Raw genomic sequence first — 22920 nt, 5'->3', positions numbered from 1 at the left:
GTGGCCAGGGCATCTTCAGGATGATGTGGTCTCGGTCCTGTGGCCAGGGCGTCTTCAGGATGATGTGCTCTCAGTCCTGTGGCCAGTATATCTTCAGGATGATGTGGTCTCGGTCCTGTGGCCAGGGTGTCTTCAGGATGATGTGGTCTCAGTCCTGTGGCCAGTATATCTTCAGGATGATGTGCTCTCGGTCCTGTGGCCAGGGCATCTTCAGGATGATGTGCTCTCAGTCCTGTGGCCAGGGCGTCTTCAGGATGTGCTCTCGGTCCTGTGGCCAGGGAATCTTCAGGATGATGTGCTCTCGGTCCTGTGGCCAGGGCGTCTTCAGGATGTGCTCTCAGTCCTGAGGGTCTTGCTCCTGGGCTCGAATCCACCACCAGCAGCTTCATCTTGGTCTCCCTTGGTAAACCTTCCTCCCTGGTCCCTGGGTCCTTTGTCCTCCAGAGCTTAAAGGATAAGGGAGTATCTTGCCACTCTCTCCTCATGTTCAATCTACATCTGCATGTTTGGAGGCCTGTTCATCACTCTGCCAAACAAGAAGCTATCTTCTCCCACTCTTATAGGTCTGAAGAGCTGCCAAAGACTCTGCAGTTTCTCTCTTTTTTTCATTCACTGTTTTTAATGACTCCTCCAAATCTTTGTAAGAATTCAGTATAGACAGTTGTTTTTCCACTAAGATTCCATAGCCAACTTCCACATACATCTTGAAACTAAGAAATTGCAATATATATATATATATATATATATATATATATATATATATATATATATATATATATATATATTTGTTTTTGTTTTTTTAATTTTCAAATACTGAAACACAAAGTATACACTAAAAATGCACACAGTTCACAGGGGTGGGGGTAGGGGGTGGATATGGCTATTAACTTTTATTACCTGGATATACTTGTGTAGCCAGCATCCAGAACAGGAAGTACAACCTTACAAGCATTTCAGAAGGCTCTTCTCTTTCAAGGACACAGAGCTTTGCACTTAGTAATACTGTTTTATGACTGTCCCATCTAGTCACAAGCTCCAGCCAACCCAGGCTACATAGTGAGATTCATGTCCAAATACAAAGGCTCATACACCAGCCACACCTACGTATTTAAGTCTATACTCCAGTCATTGGGAATGCTGTTGTATTAGTATTGTTGATCAGGGGTTCGAGAGGCAAAAAGAGATGCCTGTTTTGGGGTTTGTTATTAGAGCACCCCACCATCATTCTCAGGTGGGGTTCTTTCCCCAGCACTAAAGAACCTCCCATTGTTTTCAAGTTCTGTTCATCAGTTTCCCATCACTGTGACAAAACTTCCCCAGGACAGAAGGTTAATTGTGGCTTATGGTGTCAGAGGTGCCATTTGATACCTTTTGCCATGGGCATGGAAGAGTTCAAGTTTGAAAGTGTCCCTTGCTGTGTTCCCTAGTCCCTACTTTTTAAAATCTTGGGCCTCTTCTTAATCATTTGTTTTAAAAGGAGTCCTTCCTGTGTTGTAGTTAACTAGCCACGGGAAGACCAAGTTCATTGTAGTGTGCCTGCCTGTGACTCACGTTACCGTCTCGCCAGCAAGAACGACGCTGCGCACACAGGATCCTTCTGCAGTAAAGCTTTAATGCGTCTTAAGAGGGAGAGCATAAGCTTACGACAAGTAAAATGGAGACCCCAAACAACAGAAACCCATCCCTTATATAGGAAACTGTTCTCCGCTTAGGATGTGTCAGTCCCTGATTGGCTGTTACTCATCAGGCGATATGACGCCACGGGAGAGGCAGAGCACAACAAGTGGAAAGTTCCTTCGCACATGCGCAGATTACTTGTTTACCAGTTTGGGACACAGGATGTCAGCGCCATCTTGTAATGGCGAATGTGAGTGTGGCCTCTCACACCTGCCTAGGAAGAGAGAGAGAGCAAGGTTCTCTGAATGAGGAGCACCCCCTTGCCCAGTGCACTGACTCCCCACCACCACACACACGCCATTTCCTAGGGCAGCTCTTTCTACACTGGAAGTCCTGAAGGTAGAGATTTTCATGGAAAAGTCTCTTCTGTTTTGCCCAAAGCTGCCTTGAATATGTCTATTTCCTTCCACCAGCTTGAGTCAGCCAGGTTTTTGGTTGAGCAGAGAGCCGTGCACATTTTAAGCTCCCAGAACAGGCCTTTGGGGGCTGTGATGAGTGAGGCAGGGCATCGTGCTTAGGATCTCAACTCATGGAAGCCAGGAGAGGGGAGGAGGAGGATGGGGTCCCATCGCCATCTCACTCAGCTCTTTGGTATTTCCCATGCTAGCCTTTGCTAGTTCTTGCAAGAGGACTGCTATAAAAGGAGCCACCCAGCCCCCTCCACAGTCTCTCCACTATTAGTCCCAGCTGTAAGATACCTTTTCTTGCCCATTGTCCCACTATTGCCATCCACACCTCAAGATCATGCTGCCTTGTCATGAAATTTTGTTATGATGCTGGGACCTTGAGTACCCTGCCCCAAAACTGAAGGCTAAATTGCAGCCTGTGCTGGGCATTTCATGATAGTAATGCATAACATCAAGGAAAGTGTTGGTAAATTCTACATTTTCTTTCTGTTCCCTACTCTTTAGGTGGCTTTTAATTTTTTTTTCTTCAATTTCAGTTGGTCTTCGTGTTCATTTTAACCCTGTATTTGTCCACGTTGAGAATAGAATGCATATCACATTGGATGATTTACTCCCTCTCCAGACTTTCAAGAAATCGCTTTGCTACAAAAAAGCATACTCCCTGAAAAACCTTTTCCCTTTAAGTCCAGCTCCAAAGTAATCTCAAAGCAAGCAGTTCTGAAGCGTCCACAGTCAAGCCCATGGAGAACGTCTGACATTTGTGGCAATTGTGACTGATGGGGCTGATCATACTAGTAACAGCAGCTACCACCTCCTAAGGACTGTCCACTGGGTATGCGCTCACGTCTTCTCACACAGCCCATCAACCACACCAAGGTAGTCACACGTGAACAAACTGAGGTTCAAGACCTTAAATGGTTCCCCTCTGATCAACCAGTGAGTGAGCGGAGCTTTGAAGTCAGGTCTCTTTGCTTCCTACTGCCTCTGCTAAGTTGTCATTGCCTGTTTCGAAATAGGGCCAAGCTGCTAGACCTTTGCAGGGGTTTTTATGGCAGCCTTGGATTTCTCACAACACCGGTTACATCCCAGCTGAGGCCTAGGGCTTCTCTTTGGCATCCACATGAAGACAGTCATTTACTGTTCTCCTTCCAGGGCCCTGCCTTCTTCTAGGAGTCAGCTACCCAAAGTTACAACAATGCAGTGCTCTGTGCAGATTGATGACTTCATCTTCGGTGCTTCCTGGGTGACACAGTCACTTTATGAGAGCCTTCCGGAGACCGTTCCTGAGCCCAGGACTGATGCTGGAGCTTTATGCAGCTTGAAGGGAAGAGGTACCAGGGGAGTTTAGAGATTCCCTGGGTGGATTGGTCAAGAATCTTTGGTTGAAGAGTAGGGGGGACCCAGGCACACCACATCTCAAAGATAATTAACAAGGCATTAGAAACACAGGAGAGCTGAACCCCTTCTTCCTTGATCTTCCTAGGCTGAGTTCCTGTGTACTGGACTGGTTAAGGAGTTACTACGTTTATTCACACCTGTAGCGGGCAGACACACATGACAGCACACATGAGTAGCTCACAGGGGTGGCTCGAGGTTGTTTTTATATTGCTGAAAAAGAACACTAAATTAGAAAGGCGACAGGATAAAGAGGCAGTTTTTAGGTTTTTTTTGATGGATGAAATTATCAGAAGGTAAATATGTAGGGAAGACAATGGGGTTTGTTGTCATTGTGCCGGGATTTGGTTGGTTACTGAGCCCCGCCTCTCACTGCCTAGCCTCATTCTTTCTGGCCATAAGGCTTCTCCAGAAAAGGTCATCTACAGCATCCCGCCTCTAGTCACAGAAGAGAACCTCTGGAAAGGAGTAGTTCCGCCTTTGTGGAATTTCAAATGTGTTCACATCAAAATAACTCCCGTGTCAAAGTGCCATTTTTTTTTGGATAGAAAACTGTGATTGCCTACAAAAATACCAAAGGCCAGATGACTATGGAGAGTTATAGAAACTAAGTATAGCACTTTAAATGCATAAAGAGCTAAATCTCTTAACTCCAACCCCTCAAACCTAACACTGGATAAAAAAGGGAAATTGTAGACAGAGATATATGACTTGAAAATATGATGAAATGTAAAATTCTGTCTAACAAATGTAAAGACGCATGAGTAGAAAACAAAATATAGCAGTGTATGGACATAATATGCACTGAAGTTATCATGACAGCAATCACCTCTGAGTGACAGGGAGAGAACCAGGAGTGATCCTCATCATGCGTCTCCAGCCTGCCTTCAAGGTTAAGTGGCCTACAGTAAGACACTCAGTGTCATACACTTGATCCTTCTGTGTCAAATGCCCTATAGAAAGACACTTAACGTTGTACACTTGATGCATGGATTAACTGGGTGTCCATGATGTTCGCCATCTCCCGTTTGGATGTGCGTTTTTAAATAATTCATGGATTACTTTTAAAAGGGAACAGTATGCTGACTCCTCTCCTAGAAGGGTTTAGGAGACTCTGACTGTGAGTCTGGCTTTCTGCTGAAGGCTGTTAGGGGCTGTCAGGAGCTCACTATCTGCACTTCCTAGTGCTGCTTTCATCTCTCTGAAGTCTGTACTATCTTGGTCCTCACACAAAGGTTTCTCTTCCCCGAGGCCTGTCTTAACCTGCCAGCCGGCATGCCTTGCAAAGGGAACTCCCCTTTTAACAGCTCTAGTGAAAGTCTGAGAACTGCATCCCGTGGAACCGAGTTGTACCCCCTTCCTTACAGTAAAGCAGTATTTACTTGGGAAGTGAGGTTTCAGCTAGGCCTAGATATGTGATATGCTGATATATTGTCCCCAGATTGGTGAAACAGCTGATACGCTTCCCTCGGGTGACATTAAGAGAGAGGTTTTCAAGGAAAACAGGGCATTCTATTTTCAAGGGAAGAAATATACGTTGGGTGGTAAGAAACAACTGACATCTATCACAAAAAACAATAAAAAATGATTTATTATCATCACCAATACCTAACATATTGTTCCCAAATGCTATTTCTTGCTCAAGGAGAAAGCACATATATACAGATATGAAACGCTAGAGAATTGTTCTACCAAGAAGACACACAAGCAGATTCAGTCTGGGTTACTGACGAGGAGAACCTGATCTAGAACAAGGACACACACTTCTTTGGAACAGGGTAAGTGCTAGGTACACAGACACATCGTTCCAAGAATTATCTCAGAATGAAGAAAGAGCTGGGCACAGCCCCGGGGCAACACAGCTGGCAAGAATGGACCTGGAAGCAGGTTCCAGCCAGCTGGCTTGACCTACAGGACACTGAGAGCTCAGTACATAGATAAAGACAGTTCAGGCATCTGAGTGGAAGAGAGGCTGGTAGGGTCCCAGATCTATTTCGTGTGTCTTTGCCAACGCTTCCAGGTACACTGGGGTTACAGGTGCTTGCTGTAACACTCAGGAGAGAACAATGGAGCAAGAGATTTCATGTGGTTGTACTAGGCTGGCTGCATATTGGTCTATGGAGAGAAAGGGCAAGCAGCCTAGTTGTGACTGCTAATTCTTTGACAATGTAATGGGATTGAGACTAACATGGGCCAGTCCTAACGTTGTCTTCCATGGGTATCAAAGATTATGAACAGAGGCTGGAGAGATGGCTCAAGTGGTTAGTTCCACCTACCAGAAGCCCATTTTAAACACAGCCACACAGTACAAAACAAAAATACCCATCACATCTCAATGATAGGAAGAGAACCAGAGATGCTCCCCAAGTGTCTGTAACCTGTCTTCAATATTAAGTGCCTTACATTAAAACAGCTAACATGAGATACTTAATCCATTGAGAAACAGATCAATGGAATTGAATCTAAAACAAGAAGTAAACCCATACAGCTATGGACATTTGACTTTTGACAATGAAGCCAAAACTATAGAATGGAAAAAAGAAAGCATCTTCAACGAACGGTACTGGTATAACTGGATGTCTGCATGTAGAAAAAATGCAAATACATCCATTATCTATTACCTTGCATAAAACTCAAGTCCAAGTGGATCAAAGACCTCAATATAAAACCAGACACACTAAATCTAATAGAGGAAAAAGTGGGAATAGCCTTGAACTCGTTGGCACAGGAGACAACTTCCTGAGCAGAACACTAACAGCTCAGGCTCTAAGATCAACATTTATTAAATGGGACCTCATGAAACTGAGCAGCTTTTTTAAGGCAAAAGGAGACCACCAAAAAAACAAAACAAAAAACAAAAAACAAAAAACAGTAGCCTACAGAATGAGAAGAGCTCTTCGCCAACCCTACATCTGACAAAGGGCTGATATCCAACATATATAAAGAATTCAAGAAACTGTACATCAACAAACAAAATAATCCAATTGAGAAATGGGGAACAGAGCTAAACAGACAATTATCAACACAGGAACATCAAATGGCCAAGAAACACTTAAAGAAATGCTCAATGCCCTTAGTTATCAGGGAAATCCAAATCAAAATGACTCTGAGAGTCCATCTTACACCTAACAGAATGGTAAAGATAAAAAACTCAAGTGACAGCACATGTTGGCTGATGTGGAGGAAGGGAAACACACCTCCATTGCTGGTGAGTTTGCAAACTTCTACAACCACTTTGGAAATCAATTTGGCAATTTCTCAGAAAATTGGAAATAGTTCTATCTCAAGATCAAGCTATGCCACTCCTGGGCATATACCCAGAAGAAGCTCCACCATAACATAAGAACACTTATTCAACTATGTTCATAGCAGCTTTATTCATAATAATCAGAAGTTGGAAACAACCAAGATGTTCCCCAAGCAAAGAATGGATAACAAATCTGTGATATATTTACACAATGGAATAGTACTCAGCTATTAAAAACAAGGACATCATGGAATTTGCAGGCAAGTATGAGTGTCTACTTCTTCTTTTAATTCGGTCAGTTTTTGCTTCAGACATTTGAACTTGTGCTGTTAATCAAAGTTAACCACGCTCTAATACTCCCTTTTTATAGCAGACAGAACACTAGCAAAGCTATGAGTAGCATCCACCCACTGGATCCCATGGACTCTTACAGAACATCAAAACCAGGGTATCCACTGCTTTCAAGTGCACACAGAGTGCATGCCAACCCTGGTGACACACTAACCCACAAAAGAGATCCCGGTATGTTTATTAGATACAATTATAGGGAATGAATCAAAGTACAAACCAGTAACAAAAGAGGAAAATCTCTAAAAGCTTTGGAGTTAAGTTAGTTTTATAAAATACAATTCTCAGGTCAAAAATGAACTCCTAAAAGAAATAAGGACAGGTTTGAAATAAATCTCAATGAGGACACAGCACCTTTGAGCTCCTGGGATGTAGCTGCATTAGTGGGTGGCGAGAATTTTTCTGGCCTTCAGGATTATCTTGGAAGAAAGCTGCCAAACCAGCAGCAATAATTTTCTTATGTGAAACTATAAAAACAAGAATAAAATAATCTCAGAGCAAGAAGGAGCCAGGAAATAAGAAAAGATAAGAGGTATCAATGTAACTGAAAGTTGAAAACCCAGACAACCAATAACACTAAAGATAATTTTTGAAAAGATCAATAAATTTTGATAAAACTCTAGCAAATAGATAGGGAAGAAGGGAAGGAAAGGAGGAGGAGGGGGAGGGAGGAACAGAGGGGGAAGGGGCATGTTGGAAGGGAGGGAGGCCTGCGATCCCTGTACTCAGAAAGTTCTAGATCAAAGTGAAAAAGGTGAAATTCACAATTTGCTAACATCAGGAAAGATACTGAAGGAACCATTGTATATATTCCACACAGACATGTACTGAACTGTCAAAAAAAAAAAAAAAAACCAGCAAACTACCAAGCTGACTCAAGTAGTATTTGATAATCCATAGAGCCACAGAACAATAGTAAATAATTCACTGTTTAAAATATTGGCAGCTTGAAGTACGTATTTCTAGGAGTTCTCAGCTCTGAATAAGACATCTATATCATACTTTTTCCCCTAAGGCCCAAAGGTCATCATAGAAAGAACAGGAAGGTTGTAAGAGCCAGAGCTAGTGGATGTCTTCAACAAAGCATTTCCTGGACATGCCAGCACCATTGCACAAATGAGGACAGTGTTTGAAACTGCAAGCACAAGATCAAGCCAGCAAAATTCCTGCCATGGACAGGGAAGGACTCATAAAGTCCACCTCTAGTATAGGAGATTTTGGCACTGATGGCTGATGGGTGGGGAAGGATTCATTTTTTCAGGGATACAGCTCTTGAGTGGCTACCCATGTTCTACTAGGCCGTCCTACACCCATGCACATACAAGCACTAAATGGATTCAGCCTTTTATTTCTTTGAAAGAAAGTACATAAGACTGGGAGGTAAAGAGGGGACGAGGAAAGAGGCTGGAGAGAAAAGAGTGGTTCATTTGATCAAAACACATCGTAAATATGTATGGAATTCTCAATAAGAAATTTCTAGAAATTTCCAGGCTGAAATAGTTTTACTGATAAATTCTATGACGCCTATCAAGGAAAAATATCTCCAATTCTACTAAATTTCTAGAAAAAAACAACATGAATAACAACCTCACTCACATTTATAGATAGACTGGTGAATTTTAAGAATCTTTAGGAGGAATTAAATATAGTATGTAGAGGCTGGAGAGATGGCTCAGCTGTTAAAGGCTAGGCCCACAACCAAAAATATAGTGTGTAGGCCATGTTTTCTCGATTCCCTTTCAGAAAATAGAAGAAGGAACACTCAATAATTTCATTTATTAAGTCATCATTCACCTGATACTAAAACTAAACAAAATAGTACAAAGAAAGAAAGTTAGGATCACCATCCATTAAAAATGTATATGAAATAGTCAAGAATATTAGTAATTTGAACCAACTTATTAAAACAAATAAGTAAAAGAATAGTAACTTAGAGCTAACTGTGTCTTATTCAGGAATGTGGGAGTGGCCCACTGGTGAGAATCAGCCCACATCGTCCACTGCATTAGCAGGCACATGTCATAGGAATGGAAGCAAAGGTAGCATTGGACAAGTGCAACACCCATTCAAAGTGAAAGTTTTACTTGGAAAATGTAGAAACCTAAATTTTATCAAAGTCTTCTAAAACATACATTCATTGCCAAAAGACTGACCATAATACACACACACACACACACACACACACACACACACACACACACACACACACACAGGCATGCACACTGTTTATTTGTGTAATCGTCTGTTTATCTATAGCTATCCTACAAATTAAAAGTTGAAGGTTACCAAACACAGTTTTCAATGCACAACTTGTACATATGATCAGTTTGGAGTACCATCAGATTTCGGTGTATAAATAAAACATAAAATTGGATTTTTACTATGGAAACTCCATTTCTTCTTTATAGAGATGGAATCTGAAAAGTAGCCACCAAGCCTGAGGACCTGAGTCTTATCGCGAGAATCCACATGGATTTGTGCCCTTTCTCAAGGGTTTCCCACTGTTACTTCTTGTCCTTCCTTAACAGAGTGTCTTGCTGACTGTTTAAAAAAAAACACATTTTTAGTTTCGTTTTGTTTTGTGTTGTTTGGGTTTTTTTTTTGGTTGTTGTTGTTCTCAGAAAAACTGAAAGGTATAGAGATTTTCCACATGTCCCCCCCGCCCCCGACACACACATAGATTCTCTCTTATCAACATCTCTTGTTACAATTGATGATCTTATATATGCAAATAATTATCATTCAAAGTCCATAGTTTACTTTAGGGTTCACTCATGTACAGTCTACGGGGTTGGAGAGATTAAGTGTGAAGTGTCACCCTATTTGTAATATGCAAAATAGTTTCACTGTTCTAAAACTGTACTATACTTGATTCCTTCCCTCCTCACAACTCCTAACTTTGAAAAAAAAATTTTGTTTGTTTCTGTGTGTGCATCTGTGCTTATGTTTCCCAGAAAGAGGAGCGACAGAGAAGAAGAAAGGGGAATAAAAAGAGAAAGTGCATGCCCACAGAGGCCAGAAGTGGGCTTTGCATCACTTACAGCACTAGTTACAGGAAATTTTGACGTCCAAATGTTGGTCCTCATGGTTGAGCACCAGGCATTGTTAGCTGCTGAGCCAACTTTCTAGGCCCTTCCAGTCTTTTGCTGACTTAATCACTTGCCTTCCATAGAAAGTCATACATTACAGTTAGAATCATATGATATGAAAATTTTTTTATTGTTACAGTTGTCTTTGACTAGTGTTCATGAGGTTCTGGATTTGAGTCTCTTCCCAGTAGGAGGATGAGAAAGGGAAGAGAGAAAAGAATAGGGGAGGGGAGAGAGGAGAGGGGAGGAAAAGAAAGGAACATTGGTAAGGATGTTGCTTTGTTAGCAGATAATGACTTTGGGATGCAGTGGGAAACATTAATGCTGGCTGTAGATCAGTCAGTCATGTCCAAAGGATGTGAATGGATCTGATTCTTCCTAGATATTCAAAGATGATGGATGAAGAAGGAAACCATTAAGGACAAATCATCCCTCAGCATGTCCTCTCCTCAACTGTTTTAGTGTCTTACTCTCTGCCAGTAAAGAACAAAAATCACAACCTTGTCTAAACTTTGAACTGGGCTTATTTTCAGTGTTAGAATAGAAAATGCTTGCCTTCCTGGAGTGTGTGGATGGGCTCAGCAGAGGAGTTTGCCTTAGGCTGTAAGGAGCAGAGCAAAGGACCAGAGGCAACTACTGACTTCAGAGCCATCTTCTGGGTGAAGTAGGCACAAAGAGAAGAGATAAGGAAAAACAGTGGCACTGGGCCACTTTGAAGGTTTTATGTAGGGTCGCCTGCAAGGAAGTCAGTCTCCTGATCATGCTGAGTCAAGCTGGCCTGCTGGGGAGCTGGCTGATCTCTAATCCTGACTCCTCCCACTGTCCAGTACTTACTTAGTTTCTGTTTCAGGCATGCTAGGTCAACCGGAGTGACTCTATCTTGATTTTTAGTTTGTCCCCTGGCACCTACTGCAGGTCCTCAGTTCAGAACACTACCCTGTCACCTCAGGAGGAGCTATCGGCTTATTAGCAGTTGATGGCAACTGCGTCAGGAGAGGTCACCTTTTTTCAGGGGTATCACTGGCACATTGCCCATGCCCCAGGGAAGGCCTCACATCTGTACACATATGAGAAGCACTAACTGGACTCAATGAGTTATTTTTAAAAAGAGACGTGAAGTTGAGGTGGAGATGTTCGGGGGACCTGGGGAAGCTAGATGAAGGAGGAGGAGATTGATCAAGACAATTGTACTCATGTGTAAAAAACTCCAAAAATACATACAACGTTATTTTTTTTAAATGCTGCCCTGAATCTTAGAACTTACCTCTCAGAAAGTTCTGAAAAACTTGCCTCCAAAATTAACTTTAACATAAATTCTAGTGATGTCAGCTGTACACGTTTCTTGCTCACTTCTCTCTTGGATGTTCTTTCTTATCAGTGGTACTAAGTGTGGAACATTGGAGAAGCATCAACATCTCAGTCTTCCCTTCTCTCTCCTTCACCAGCAATAGGACAATATTCCCATGTTTCTTGTAAGCATCCCTTAGCGGCTAGCCGCTCCACCCAACCATCCTGACAACCTCAGGTTCTTAAATAATTTCATATGAGGTCCTTTATTCTTCTATTTCCTTACTATTGTGCACATGCATACACACACGCGCGCGCGCGCGCGAGAGAGAAAGAGAGAGAGAGAGAGAGAGAGAGAGAGAGAGAGAGAGAGAGAGAGAGAGAGAACTTTTCTATAAAAAGATTGTTACATGCCTCCCTGGTGCCTAAAACATTTTGATACAAACACTATCCTTATAAAGCACCAATCCCCTAGATAAGGCATCAACGCTGTACTCAGCCAGCCTCTCACTCCTTGCAGTTTCCATTTCTTCACTATATTCTACCCACGGTCGGTCTTTTTTACGCTGTTGTTTCTTATCAAAAGCAGGAGAAGATCCTGACTAATATCAAAACTGAACTTTTTTTCTCATTTCACAAATCTTCTGGTTGCTGCAAGCTTCAGTGACCAAGTGTCAGTCCTCTATGTCCTTCAAGTTTCAGATCTTCACATTCGAACAAATACAGATTGAAAATGTAGAGTGTGTGCATATGCATGCATGTGTGTGCACCTGTGTGTGTACACGCACGTTCGTGTGTGTGTGTGTGTGTGTGTGTGTGTGTGTGTGTGTGTGTGTACGTACAGACATGTTTATGCATGCAGAGGCCAGAGGCCACCCTGGAGGTTTCCCTGCTGCACTGTGTTACTTATCTATTTTTTTGAGGCAGGGTTTCCACTGACTATGGAGCTAACTGAATGGCTGGCTGTCACATGGCTGCTGCTGGCCACGTTCAGGCCCTTATGCTTACCTGAGGCTCTTCACCGCCACAGCATCTGTTAGCCCCTAGAAGAATATATTTAAATTGTATCTATGCTGAGCATTTTTACACATTTTTCTTAGATTATTTCCTCAAAGGCCTAGTTGACTTATCAGCATACAACAGCTTATTTCTGTCCGGCAGTACCCGGTAAGGGTGTGTGCCAGGTGATACTGAGGGGCCTTTTCCCAACTGAAATGTTCAGGATAGAGTTTTAAAAGTCATCTCAATCTATTCTAATAACAGATAAGAAAACTATATTTTTCCAAATTCCTGAGGTTGGTTTGAAGGTTTTGGTTTGTCTTGGGTTTCTTGCTTGTTTGTTTGTTTGTTTTATCAGCAAATAGTCTTCAGACACAAATGAGCCCCTAGGTCCCATCCCAAGAACTGCAAAAGAAAAGAAGAAAAGAAGAGAAGGGAAGAGAGGGGAAGGAAAGAAGGAAGGAAGGAAGGAAGAAAGATTTTTTCAAGCAAGTTCTCCAGGAAAAGGATTGCACTAAACACTGAAGACAAAAATAATGACAAGACCGTATATAATTCTGCTTTTAAGAAGCAAGTGTTGTGGGGCTGGAGAGATGGCTCAGTGGGTCAATGCCGTCACTGCTCCTCTGGAGCACTTCCTAGGACCCATGTTGGGTGGGTCACCACTGCTGCCAGTAACTCTAACTTCAGGAGATGTGGATCCTCTTTTGCCCTCTGTGGCCATCTGCATTCATGTACACACACATACACACACTCACACACATGCAGGCCCCTCCCCCCACAAGCACATCCACGCTCACACACTCACACACCCAGATACACATAAGGTAATTAAGGACAGACAATTAAACACAATTGTAGTACTGTGGGATACATGCTGCCGCAGGAGCACAGGACAATAGCAGCATTTCCGGGAGTAGCAGGTAGCACAGTCCTGCGAGGTCTAGGAAGCAATCCAGGGGAAGAGACTGGAGAGCTGGCATGTGAAAGAGTTGTCTTGGCAAAAGTGTGTGACTATGCGATGGTGCAAGGGGCCAGGACGAACAGCCCCCCTAGGCATAAGAATTGTGTGCAAGGTTTTGATCACGAGAATAAGTTCTTTTTGACTGGAATAGGAAATTCAAAGCATAGAAATGCAAGAGATGGAACTAGAGGGAGGTCTGGCAGCAGTATGTCTTCAGTCCCCATTCAAAAACTTTCATTTTGGCTGCAGTAGCATAAAGACATGAGGAGAGAAGAAACTAGAAACAGGAATGCTGTTGCACAGCTCATGTGGCAATCCAGTTCACAGTTGGTGAGGGTTGTGGTAATGCTGATAAACATCAAAAAAGGGATTTCAGGCATGCTTGAGCTGTGAGAACGAAGAGGGTGTGGGAATGAGGGAATGGAAATGAAACGGTCGTTAGTATTCGTTATGAAGGAAGATGAACACATGCGTTGAGCAGGGTAATGAGTTCAGTGGCAGCTTTGGTCTGTGGCAGTTTTTCTGGGCACACATCCAGGAGATACCTCGGCAGTTGTGTGTGTTGGCCTGAACTTGTGGAGAAACAGCTAAACCAGAAATCTAACTGTAAGACTCATCAAAGGAAGTAGAAGCAGTGTTGGTCCAAGAGATATGAAGGGGAAGCATATACATACGATTAGAAGATAAAACAGGGTCAACAACAAAGGAAAAAAAAAAGTCTAACTGATAACTAGGACTGCACAAAAACCGAGAAATGGCCACCATGTAGGAACTAAAAAACAGCTCAATTCTCACACTGAGTCTTCACTCTTTTCTTACGAAATAGTAAGAAACCTTGCTCTAAGGAGACATCTCTGAAGGGATGGTTATCTTAAGAACTTTACAAGGGATTTAACAAATTATTATTTTGTTTTTGAGATGTCTCACTGTGTAGCTATGACGGGTCTGAAGCTCCATATGTAAACCAAGCTGTCCTTGAACTCAAGAAAAATCACTGGGTGCTGTGATTAAAGGCCTGTGCCACTATGCCTGGCTAAGAAACTAAGTTTTTAACTGATTCTAAATTTTACTTATATGTTTTCTAGGTTTGTGGAGAGATGGACATATGCATATAATTCTCGCAGTAGTGATAAAGTCGTTCTTATTACAGAACTAGTTGGAGCTGCAGCGAACATTTGCGTGTACTGGATCTCCCTGAAGTTCCTTACGAGATAAAGTAACATGTGGATTATAGTCTTAAATCTAAGGCCAGGAAGACAAGAAGTTACTTCCTGTTCACAACTATCCTTGAGCACTTCCCTGGACTCGGTTTGTCCCAGATGTGGGGAGACAGTTGTGGAGGGTCAGGATTGCGACAAGGAAGATACAAGGTCCTGCTGTGCCTACATCTGAGACAGTTTGCTCAAAGGACCACGGTTTGCCCACCACAAGCTGTCTTAACGCTGCGGACTTAACATCCAGTAGTCCAAGCATACAGCCGGAAGTGGGAGGAGTTACGGCTGGGGCGAGACCAGCTCCCGGAAGAAGGGAGCCCTGCCAATCCGCCTCTGCGCAACGCAGGTGCCACCGGAAAAACGCCAGCGCTCAGGGAAGTGCGCAGACGCAGAGCCGCCTCTGGGCGGAACCGGGCGAGCTGTATCCTCCGCTGTCTTGTCGGAGAGGGAGGCCGTGGTCGCGGAGGTGCGCATGCGCGGCCCGCCTTCGCCGGACTCCGAGGAACGCTGAGTGGGACGGGGGCAGGGTCGGAGTAGAGCGGGCGCAGGATGGACGAGGACGTGCTGACCACTCTGAAGATCCTCATCATCGGCGAGAGTGGGGTGGGCAAGTCCAGGTGAGGCGGTGCGCGGCGGGCCCTCGGCCTCTGAGCTGCTGCGGGCTGCTCTCCCGGAACGGTCGCCACGGCCCTCCTGGCTCCACCCCGGCCGGGCGCGCCCGACTCAGGGCCTTGCAGGCCGGGTTCTTCCCAGCTTGGCGGCCGGACTCGGGCCTGTCCCGCCGAGGCGACCCGAGCCCATTCGGCCTGTCACCCCTAGAGTCCGGTGTGCCTGTCACCGCTAGAGTCCAGTCGGCTTGTCGCCCCTAGAGTACAGCCGGCCTGACATCCCTAGTGCCCAGTCGGCCTGACACCCCTAGAGTACAGCTGGCCAGTCGCCCCTTAGAGTACAGCCGGCCTGTCACCCCTAGAGCCCATCCAGTTTCACCCCAGGACTGAGATCAGTAGTAACTTTATCACGTTGAGATTTCCATAGAATTGTACGTCAAACACTTAATGTTCTACATAGGAACTTTTGTGATATCTTAGGTCACATTCCTGGCCTATTTTAGCGTAGCCTATTGTTGCTTCTCTATTTCTTTTGGTTAGTTCGTAGGGGAAGAGCTCTTGGTAACTGCTTGAAACTGTCTTTTAAAGTACTGGCACTTGAGCAGTGGACCACCATTAAGTGAGATTGTTCTTGCGACGCGAAAGGAAAAACACTGTTGCCTTTTTTGCTTTGACTAGATCTTTGGCAGGATTACATTGACTGTGGAGTTGTGCAGTAGGTCAGAGGTGGACCTTGGTGGCTGTTGCCAGAGGGTTATGATTTCATCTGGGTCTGAACAAAGTTCTTTAGGTGAAGTCATCCTTGCCCTCCGATTATGAATAAATGTTATTTGAGCTCTTGATCTTTAAGCAGTATTTAAATCCCAGAAAGCTTTTTGGCAGTTTTATGTTTGACTTCACCTTATGAGATCTTTCAAATACCCTTAAAGCACATCATAAAGATGTAGAGTTTTAGGTACTTTGAAGTATTTGCAAGGTTACTAAATAAACCCAAATCTTTCTGCATTGTTAAAAGCTTAACAATCTATTTTCATAGTTTGCTTCCCTCTGATGTGTACTTTTAGTGTCCCATAGTGATATACTTTAACATACAAAGGTACAAACTAAGGGAGCATTCTATAATGAGATCTTAAGATTACTCTTTTTGTACATACTTGAATGTTAAGAAGCTTTGGTACCGAACGTGGCTTTACTAGAAATCATGCACCCTCATGATTTTTCTCTTCTCCATGTTTACTTGAGAAAGAACTCACATGAAGTTTGTTTTGTTGCTTTCTGTTTTTTGAAGTAGAGTGTGATTGAGGCTGGCCTGGACATTTTTATGTCACCTAGCTGGCCTCCAACTAAGATGCTCCCCCTTTGGCTCCCAGAGCACTAAGATGACAGGCATGTGTCACCATACCTGCTTAGAGTTTGTGTTTGAAATCAAGAGTAACAGGTTGTCATCTCAACCTAGTGTGTGCTTGGCTGAGACAGTGTATTGAATGGGTGAAACTGAGCTATGTTAGTTAGAATATCCTAGACCTAGGTACAGTTGATTATGTAACTGGAGTCCCCCCAATATTTTTGTTTTCATTTTATTTAGTTTCTGTAGACGGGTTCTAGATACATAGTCTGGCTGGCCTGGAACTTGCTGTGTATGTAACCAACAGTTGGTTTGGCATTCACAGCCCTCCTACCTAACCCTCTCAATTGTTAGGACTACAGGCATGTTATTACCAGGCTTGGTTCTGATTACCCCCTTTAAAGTGTGTTGAGTGGATTCTCTCCTGTGTACTCTCCCAGACAGTCTTAACACTTTAAACATTTTTTTCTTTTTAGTACCTCATGATGAATTATGAGTTGCTCACTGAAAAAAAATTAACATTTTAGCCCATTTAAAATGATATTGGGACAAATGTCATGTCACATGCCCATAATCCCAGCATTTAGGGGGCAGAGGCAGGTACATATCTTGAGTTCAAGGCCACCCTGGTCTACAGAGCAAGTTCCAGGACAGGCCACACAGAGAAACCCTGCCTCTAAAACCCAAACAACAACAAACCAGTATTGATTTAGGGAACTAGAATATTGGTCTGTGATATAACATGGAAAACAGCTTAGACCCCTTATCTTTGTGGATATGACATAAATGACTAATAGAAACCTCTGCCTTTTAAGGCGGATCAGTACAGAAACATTTATAGACATTGTCTTGAAGGCTCATTCTAAGCAGCAGGTGTTTCTGTTTCCTTACGAATTAGGTGAAGAGATGGCAGTGGGTTGTTGAGGAATTGTTGTACTGCACAATCTGAACAGGTGGATTATTTTTCTTTTAGTTGACTTTAGGGTGTTGGAAAGCCTGAGGTGAGGATTGTGAAAGAAGTGTGCTCCATTGCCTGCACTGTTCTGGTAACTGGACAGTATAGTGCGCCATTGGAGAGCCTGGCTGGAGCAGAAGCCTCTCAAACATTGGTAAATGTGCAGTTCAAGGCTATGATTCTGTGGCTCAGCCTGAAGTCAAAATGTAGCAAAATGTATCAAGTACTGAGATGAAATAAGGGAATCCATTATGCACGTTGCTATCCATTCTACACTTCTTTCCCACCCATTTTCTAAGTGGATTTTCTTTTTACAGTAAGAAATATAGATAAAGCTGGGCGTGCTTGCGCAGACCTTTAATCCCAGCACTCAGGGAGACAGAGGTAGGCAGATCTCTGTGAGTTTGAGGCCAGCCTGGTCCACAAAGTCCAGGACAGCCAAAGCTACACAGAGAAACTTTGTCTTGAAAAACAAAACAAAAAAGAAAGAATAAAAGAAAAGAAATATAGATGAGCTAAAATCACAGTAATTCTCTATTGATTTTAGATATTTATTTATTTATTTTTATGTATCTGCATTCAGGTCCCTTCAGAGGCCAGAAGAGGGTATCTGTTCCCCTGGAGCTGGAGTTACAGGAGGGTAGTGAACTGGATGTGTGTTCTGGGAATAGAATGGGTGCTCTGCAGGAACAGCAAGTGCTCTTAACCACTGAGCCATATCTTCAGGCCTCCTGTTTCCCCTTTTTAATGTTTTAAATAGTCACTTGTAGCCCAGGCTGACCTGAAACTCATTCTGTAACCCAGGCTGACCTCAAACTTGAAGCAATTCTTTTTTGTTTGTTTTGGTTTGTTTTGATTTTTGTTTGCTTGGGTTTTGTTGTTGTTGTTGTTTTGTTTTTTTTTTTTTGTTTTGTTTTGTTTTGTTTTGTTTTTTTGTTTTTGGGTTTTGTTTTGTTTTGTTTTGTTTTTTGGTTTTTCAAGACAGGATTTCTCTGTGTAGCCTTGGCTGTTCTAGACTCGCCTTTGTAGACCAGGCTGGCCTCGAACTCATAGAGATCAGCCTACCTCTGCGTCTCTGAGTGCTGAGATTAAAGGCCTGAAACACCACACCCAGCTTGGAGCAATTCTTTGTTTTTGTTTCTTGTTTCTGCCTTCCAAGTTCTGACATTTCAGCCATTACTGTCCCCACCTTACCCCCACCGCCAGATGGGGCATACAGTGACATTCTCTTCCATCTGTAGTCTACATGCAGACTATTTTTCTCTCTTAACTTTGAAAATGGAAATGTTTTGTATAAATATACCATGTAAGAACAGTGAATTCTTAATCATTGGGAGGGAGGTTATAGATTCCTTTCATAATCTAATAGAGAATAGATTGTGCCTATACAAATGCCTACATAGAGCTTAGAATACATTTGGGGCTGTTGGTGTGCCCCTGGCTATACTCAGGGTTTGTATTAAAGTGTTCTGCTTCACACTAATTCCCTGTCTTTGCCGACAAAGTACCCTTAGTGACAAGATCTCTTGTAAGGACTAGCAAGGACAGAAGAAGCATTTCTGAGCGAGCTCTGGTATATTGTTGTTATGTTCACTTAAAATCCTCAATACCATTGCCTGCAGTTTTTATGGTATTGCTATGGCTACTATACAAGGTAATGTTAGCCTGCAGGCATAGATGATGGCCCCCTCTCGCACACGCCCCCCCTCGTGTGTGTGTGTGTGTGTGTGTGTGTGTGTGTGTGTGTGTGTGTGTGTGAGAGAGAGAGAGACAGAGACAGAGACAGAGACAGAGAGAGACAAGGTTTCTCTCTGTAGCCCTGGCTGTGTTAGATCCATGACATAGATCAGGCTGGCCTGCAGATAGCTGCCTGCCTTTGTCTCCAGAGTGCTGGAATTAAAGGTATGCCACCACCACACCTGGCTCGCCTGCATTTTTGTAGCAGTGTTTTCTGTGATGGCCCAAGTATAGAGATAGGTCTTTTCCATTCTTAAATTCTAGGTAGCTGGGTGCATTAGGATAAGACATTTTATACAAGTTACTATTAGGTGTCATAAGTTTGTTACTTATTTTAAGTTGGTTTGTTTTTGTTTATTTATTTTTAAGACCGGGTTTCTTTGTGTAGCCCAGACTGCCCTGGAGCTAGCTCTGTAGACCAGGCTGCTTCAAACTTAGAGATTCACCTGCCTCTTTGCCTCTGCCTTCAAGTTCTGGGATTAAAGGTATGCCCTGCACTTTGTTTTGAAAATATTATTCAACATATTCTGCTCCTGATTTTCCCTCCCCTGTCTCCTCCCAGATCCTCCCTACCTCCCTACCTGTCCAACTCAGTGCCTTCTTTCTCTCTTTAGAAAACAACCCAATAAACAGAGTAGAAAAAAAAAAAACCCACAAGAAATATGTACACACATACATACTACAAACACAAAATCAGAAACCCTAATATATAAGCAAGAGAGCAGTAAGATAAGGAATATCCAAATGAAGCAATCTGGGCCCAAACCAATAACAGCAAAAACCTTCCAAAATGCCATTGAGTTCATTTTCTCTTGGCTGTCTACTGCTGGGCACGGGGCCTGCCCTACGTGTGCATTCATATACCCAGTGTCACTTAACTTACATTGGAAGCAAATACAAAGTTACATCCAGATGTTAAGTAGAAATCGCTGAGTTTTTATTGTATTGCGACTGTTTTATAGGAAGTAAAATAGCAGAACCAGAGAAAGAGAGTTAGTGGGTTTGGAGACTACCAGAGAGCTGTTGTGTTCTACAGACAGCTCTCCCGCACAGTTATCACTGCCTGTAGAAATGCTCCTCAGGCCTCTCACTGAGACTCAGGCTGGGGGAGTGTGTGCCTCAGGAGGCAGTGTGCACTGTGCAGGAGACAGCTAGTTTTGTAATGTGGGGTTTTGATGAAAGCCTTATAGTTTATTCTTGAAGAGCTAGTAAGGGCTCTTCTGCTTGAAGGTGAGTAAAACAGTGCTGGGACCTACAGAGCCACAGGGGACCTTTCTAGTCCTTCTCCCCTCACACTGCAACAGTGGCAGTTACCTCCTGTTGATGTCCCTCCATTTTGGTCGAGGTTAACTTTTCAACCTGTAGACCAGTCCTTGTCATTCTGTTCCTTAAAAGCCCTTTGTAGTTCCAGTTTCCTGTGTGGTTTCCATGCCTTACCCAGCGTTTGCCTGGCCCTCGTCTCCTCTCTTTCCACTGTTTGATCCACCCACACCTTTATGTTTTACTTCTTGTCACAGTTTGTTGTGCTTTAACACCTTTCCCATTTTATTTAACGTAGAGTAAAACTTTTTTATCCCAGGAGACTATTGTTCCCCTGCCAGCGGTATCAGTGTGGGATGCTGCAGTGTCCTTTTCTCAGAAGAGTTACCAATACAGATTTCAACAAAAAGCAAATGCTGGCTCTCAGGAATTGTGTAGGAGAGCATTGGGCATATATTTGTTACTGGATTCCTTTAGTCTTGGGAGTCTTGGGAACGTAGTTACTGCCTTTCCAGTACTCTAATTCCTTTGCAGACTTACATGAGCTTTACTGTCTGTATCTAATCATTTGTGATTAAAAACAAAAAACAAACAAACAAACAAACAAAAATCCTATGATAAGAAATATAAAGTTAAGGTCCTAACCTGTCTTTAACTCTCTTTTAGCCTGCTCCTGAGGTTCACAGATGACACCTTCGATCCAGAGCTTGCAGCAACAATAGGTGAGCTGGTAGAAATGCCACATTTTTATGCCTTTGGACTCTGTCTTCACCCTGCCCCTCTTCTCAGTACTGGACTTTTAGTGTGGATCTTGTCTGTAATACTCAGCTCTGGTGCCCATACAGCCTTGTCTCTTGTTACTTCATTAGCACTACTGGTGTGGTGGTTTGTACCACATCTCATTCCCATACTGTGTGTTGTTTTTTATTTTCAGCAGATAGCAGTGATTGGACTATTTACTGCAAGCCAGACACTATTATTATAGTGATGGGTAATACAAACATGCTCTCTGTTACTGTGGACCTAGCCGTAAAATCTGTTAATTTTATATTTTTAACATTTGATGTAGTATTTAGTGTGTACTTTCAGCTTACATAGTTGAAAACAGTTATTAGTTACTAGGAGCAATGATACCCAAATACATTGTGTGTGTTCACATGTGCATGTATAGAAGCCGGGAGGCAAGACACTCACATTGGGTGTTTTCCGCTGTCACCTTCCACCCTAGTCTTTTAGTAATGACTCTCTCTGAACCTGGAGCTCTCTGCTCTGGCTAGACTGACTGGCCACCAAGTCCTAGGATCCTCTTCTCTTCTTTCCAAAGCTGAGATAACAGACTTTAGCCACCATGCCCAGATCTTACATGGGGGCTGCAGATGTGCACTCGTGTCTTCATGTTTATACAGCAAGCACTTTACTGAATAAATTGTTTTCCCAGTGCCCCCAAAAGTGACTTGTCATCGAGACTATTAAAGAATCTTAATGTCGGGCTGGAGAGATGGCTCAGAGGTTAAGAGCACCGTCTGCTCTTCCAGAGGTCCCGAGTTCAATTCCCAGCAACCACATGGTGGCTCACAACCATCTGTAATGAGATCTGGCGCCCTCTTCTGGCCTGCAGGTGTACATGCAGGCAGAGCACTGCATACATAATAATAAGTAAAATAAATCTTTAAAAAAAAAAGAATCTTAATGTCATTGTTAGTGAAAGTAGGAAGTTCCTATTTTACTGGCTTTGGTTTTATTTGTTGTGGAATAATTTCAGGTTTAGAAGGAAAATAGGGAATACTATATAGCCTACTCACATTCTCTAAATGTTAAATAATATTTATCACTTTTGTATATGAGCATGTGCACATCTGTATAATGTGTGCTTATGCAAGTCAGACTTCAACCATGATTCCTCAGGCACTTTGTTTTGTTTTTTGTTTTTGTTTTTTTGTTTTTTTGAGACATTGTCTTTTTCATGCTGCCCATGAGCTAGCCAAAGAGCCTACCTAGGCTGCCTGGCTAGCAAACACCTCTGTTTTAGTTAGGGTTTCTGTTGCTGTGATAAAATGCCATGACCAAAAGCAACTTGGGGAGGAAAGAGTTTATTTTCCTTATAGTGTCACATTGCAGTCATGATCCAGGCAAGTTGGGGGCAGGAACTCAGAGCAAGAACTTGGAGTCAGGAGCTGATTTTGAGGCCATGGAGGAGTATTGCTTGCTGGCTTGCTCCTCATGCTTGGTCAGCCTGCTTTCTTATATACTCCAGAATCACCTACCCAAGATGGCACTACTCACAGCGCCCCTCATCCCCCTTTAGACAGACTCTCACACTAGCTCAGATTGCCTTGGAACTTACCATATAGCCCAAGGTGGCTTTAAACTGGTAGTACCCTCCTGACT

The 22920-nt window shown here is 43.0% G+C and overlaps 1 protein-coding gene across 1 annotated transcript in view; it reads left to right on the top strand.

Annotated features, from left to right (window-relative positions):
• Positions 1 to 15038: 15038 nt before the first annotated feature.
• Positions 15039 to 22920, top strand: part of Rab18 (RAB18, member RAS oncogene family) — a 33554-nt gene continuing 25672 nt past the window's right edge. Inside the window, exons 1-2 of the mRNA XM_051151164.1 lie at positions 15039 to 15244; positions 21199 to 21254. Coding sequence (XP_051007121.1) covers positions 15177 to 15244; positions 21199 to 21254 — 124 coding nt within the window. The 5' untranslated portion in view covers positions 15039 to 15176. The remainder of the gene's footprint in view (positions 15245 to 21198; positions 21255 to 22920) is intronic.

Source organism: Acomys russatus, chromosome 9 (assembly GCF_903995435.1).
Source record: "Acomys russatus chromosome 9, mAcoRus1.1, whole genome shotgun sequence".
Classification (NCBI taxonomy): domain Eukaryota; kingdom Metazoa; phylum Chordata; class Mammalia; order Rodentia; family Muridae; genus Acomys; species Acomys russatus.
The sequence above is the reverse complement of the archived record's forward strand: the minus strand, read 5'-3'. Positions and strand labels throughout refer to the sequence as shown.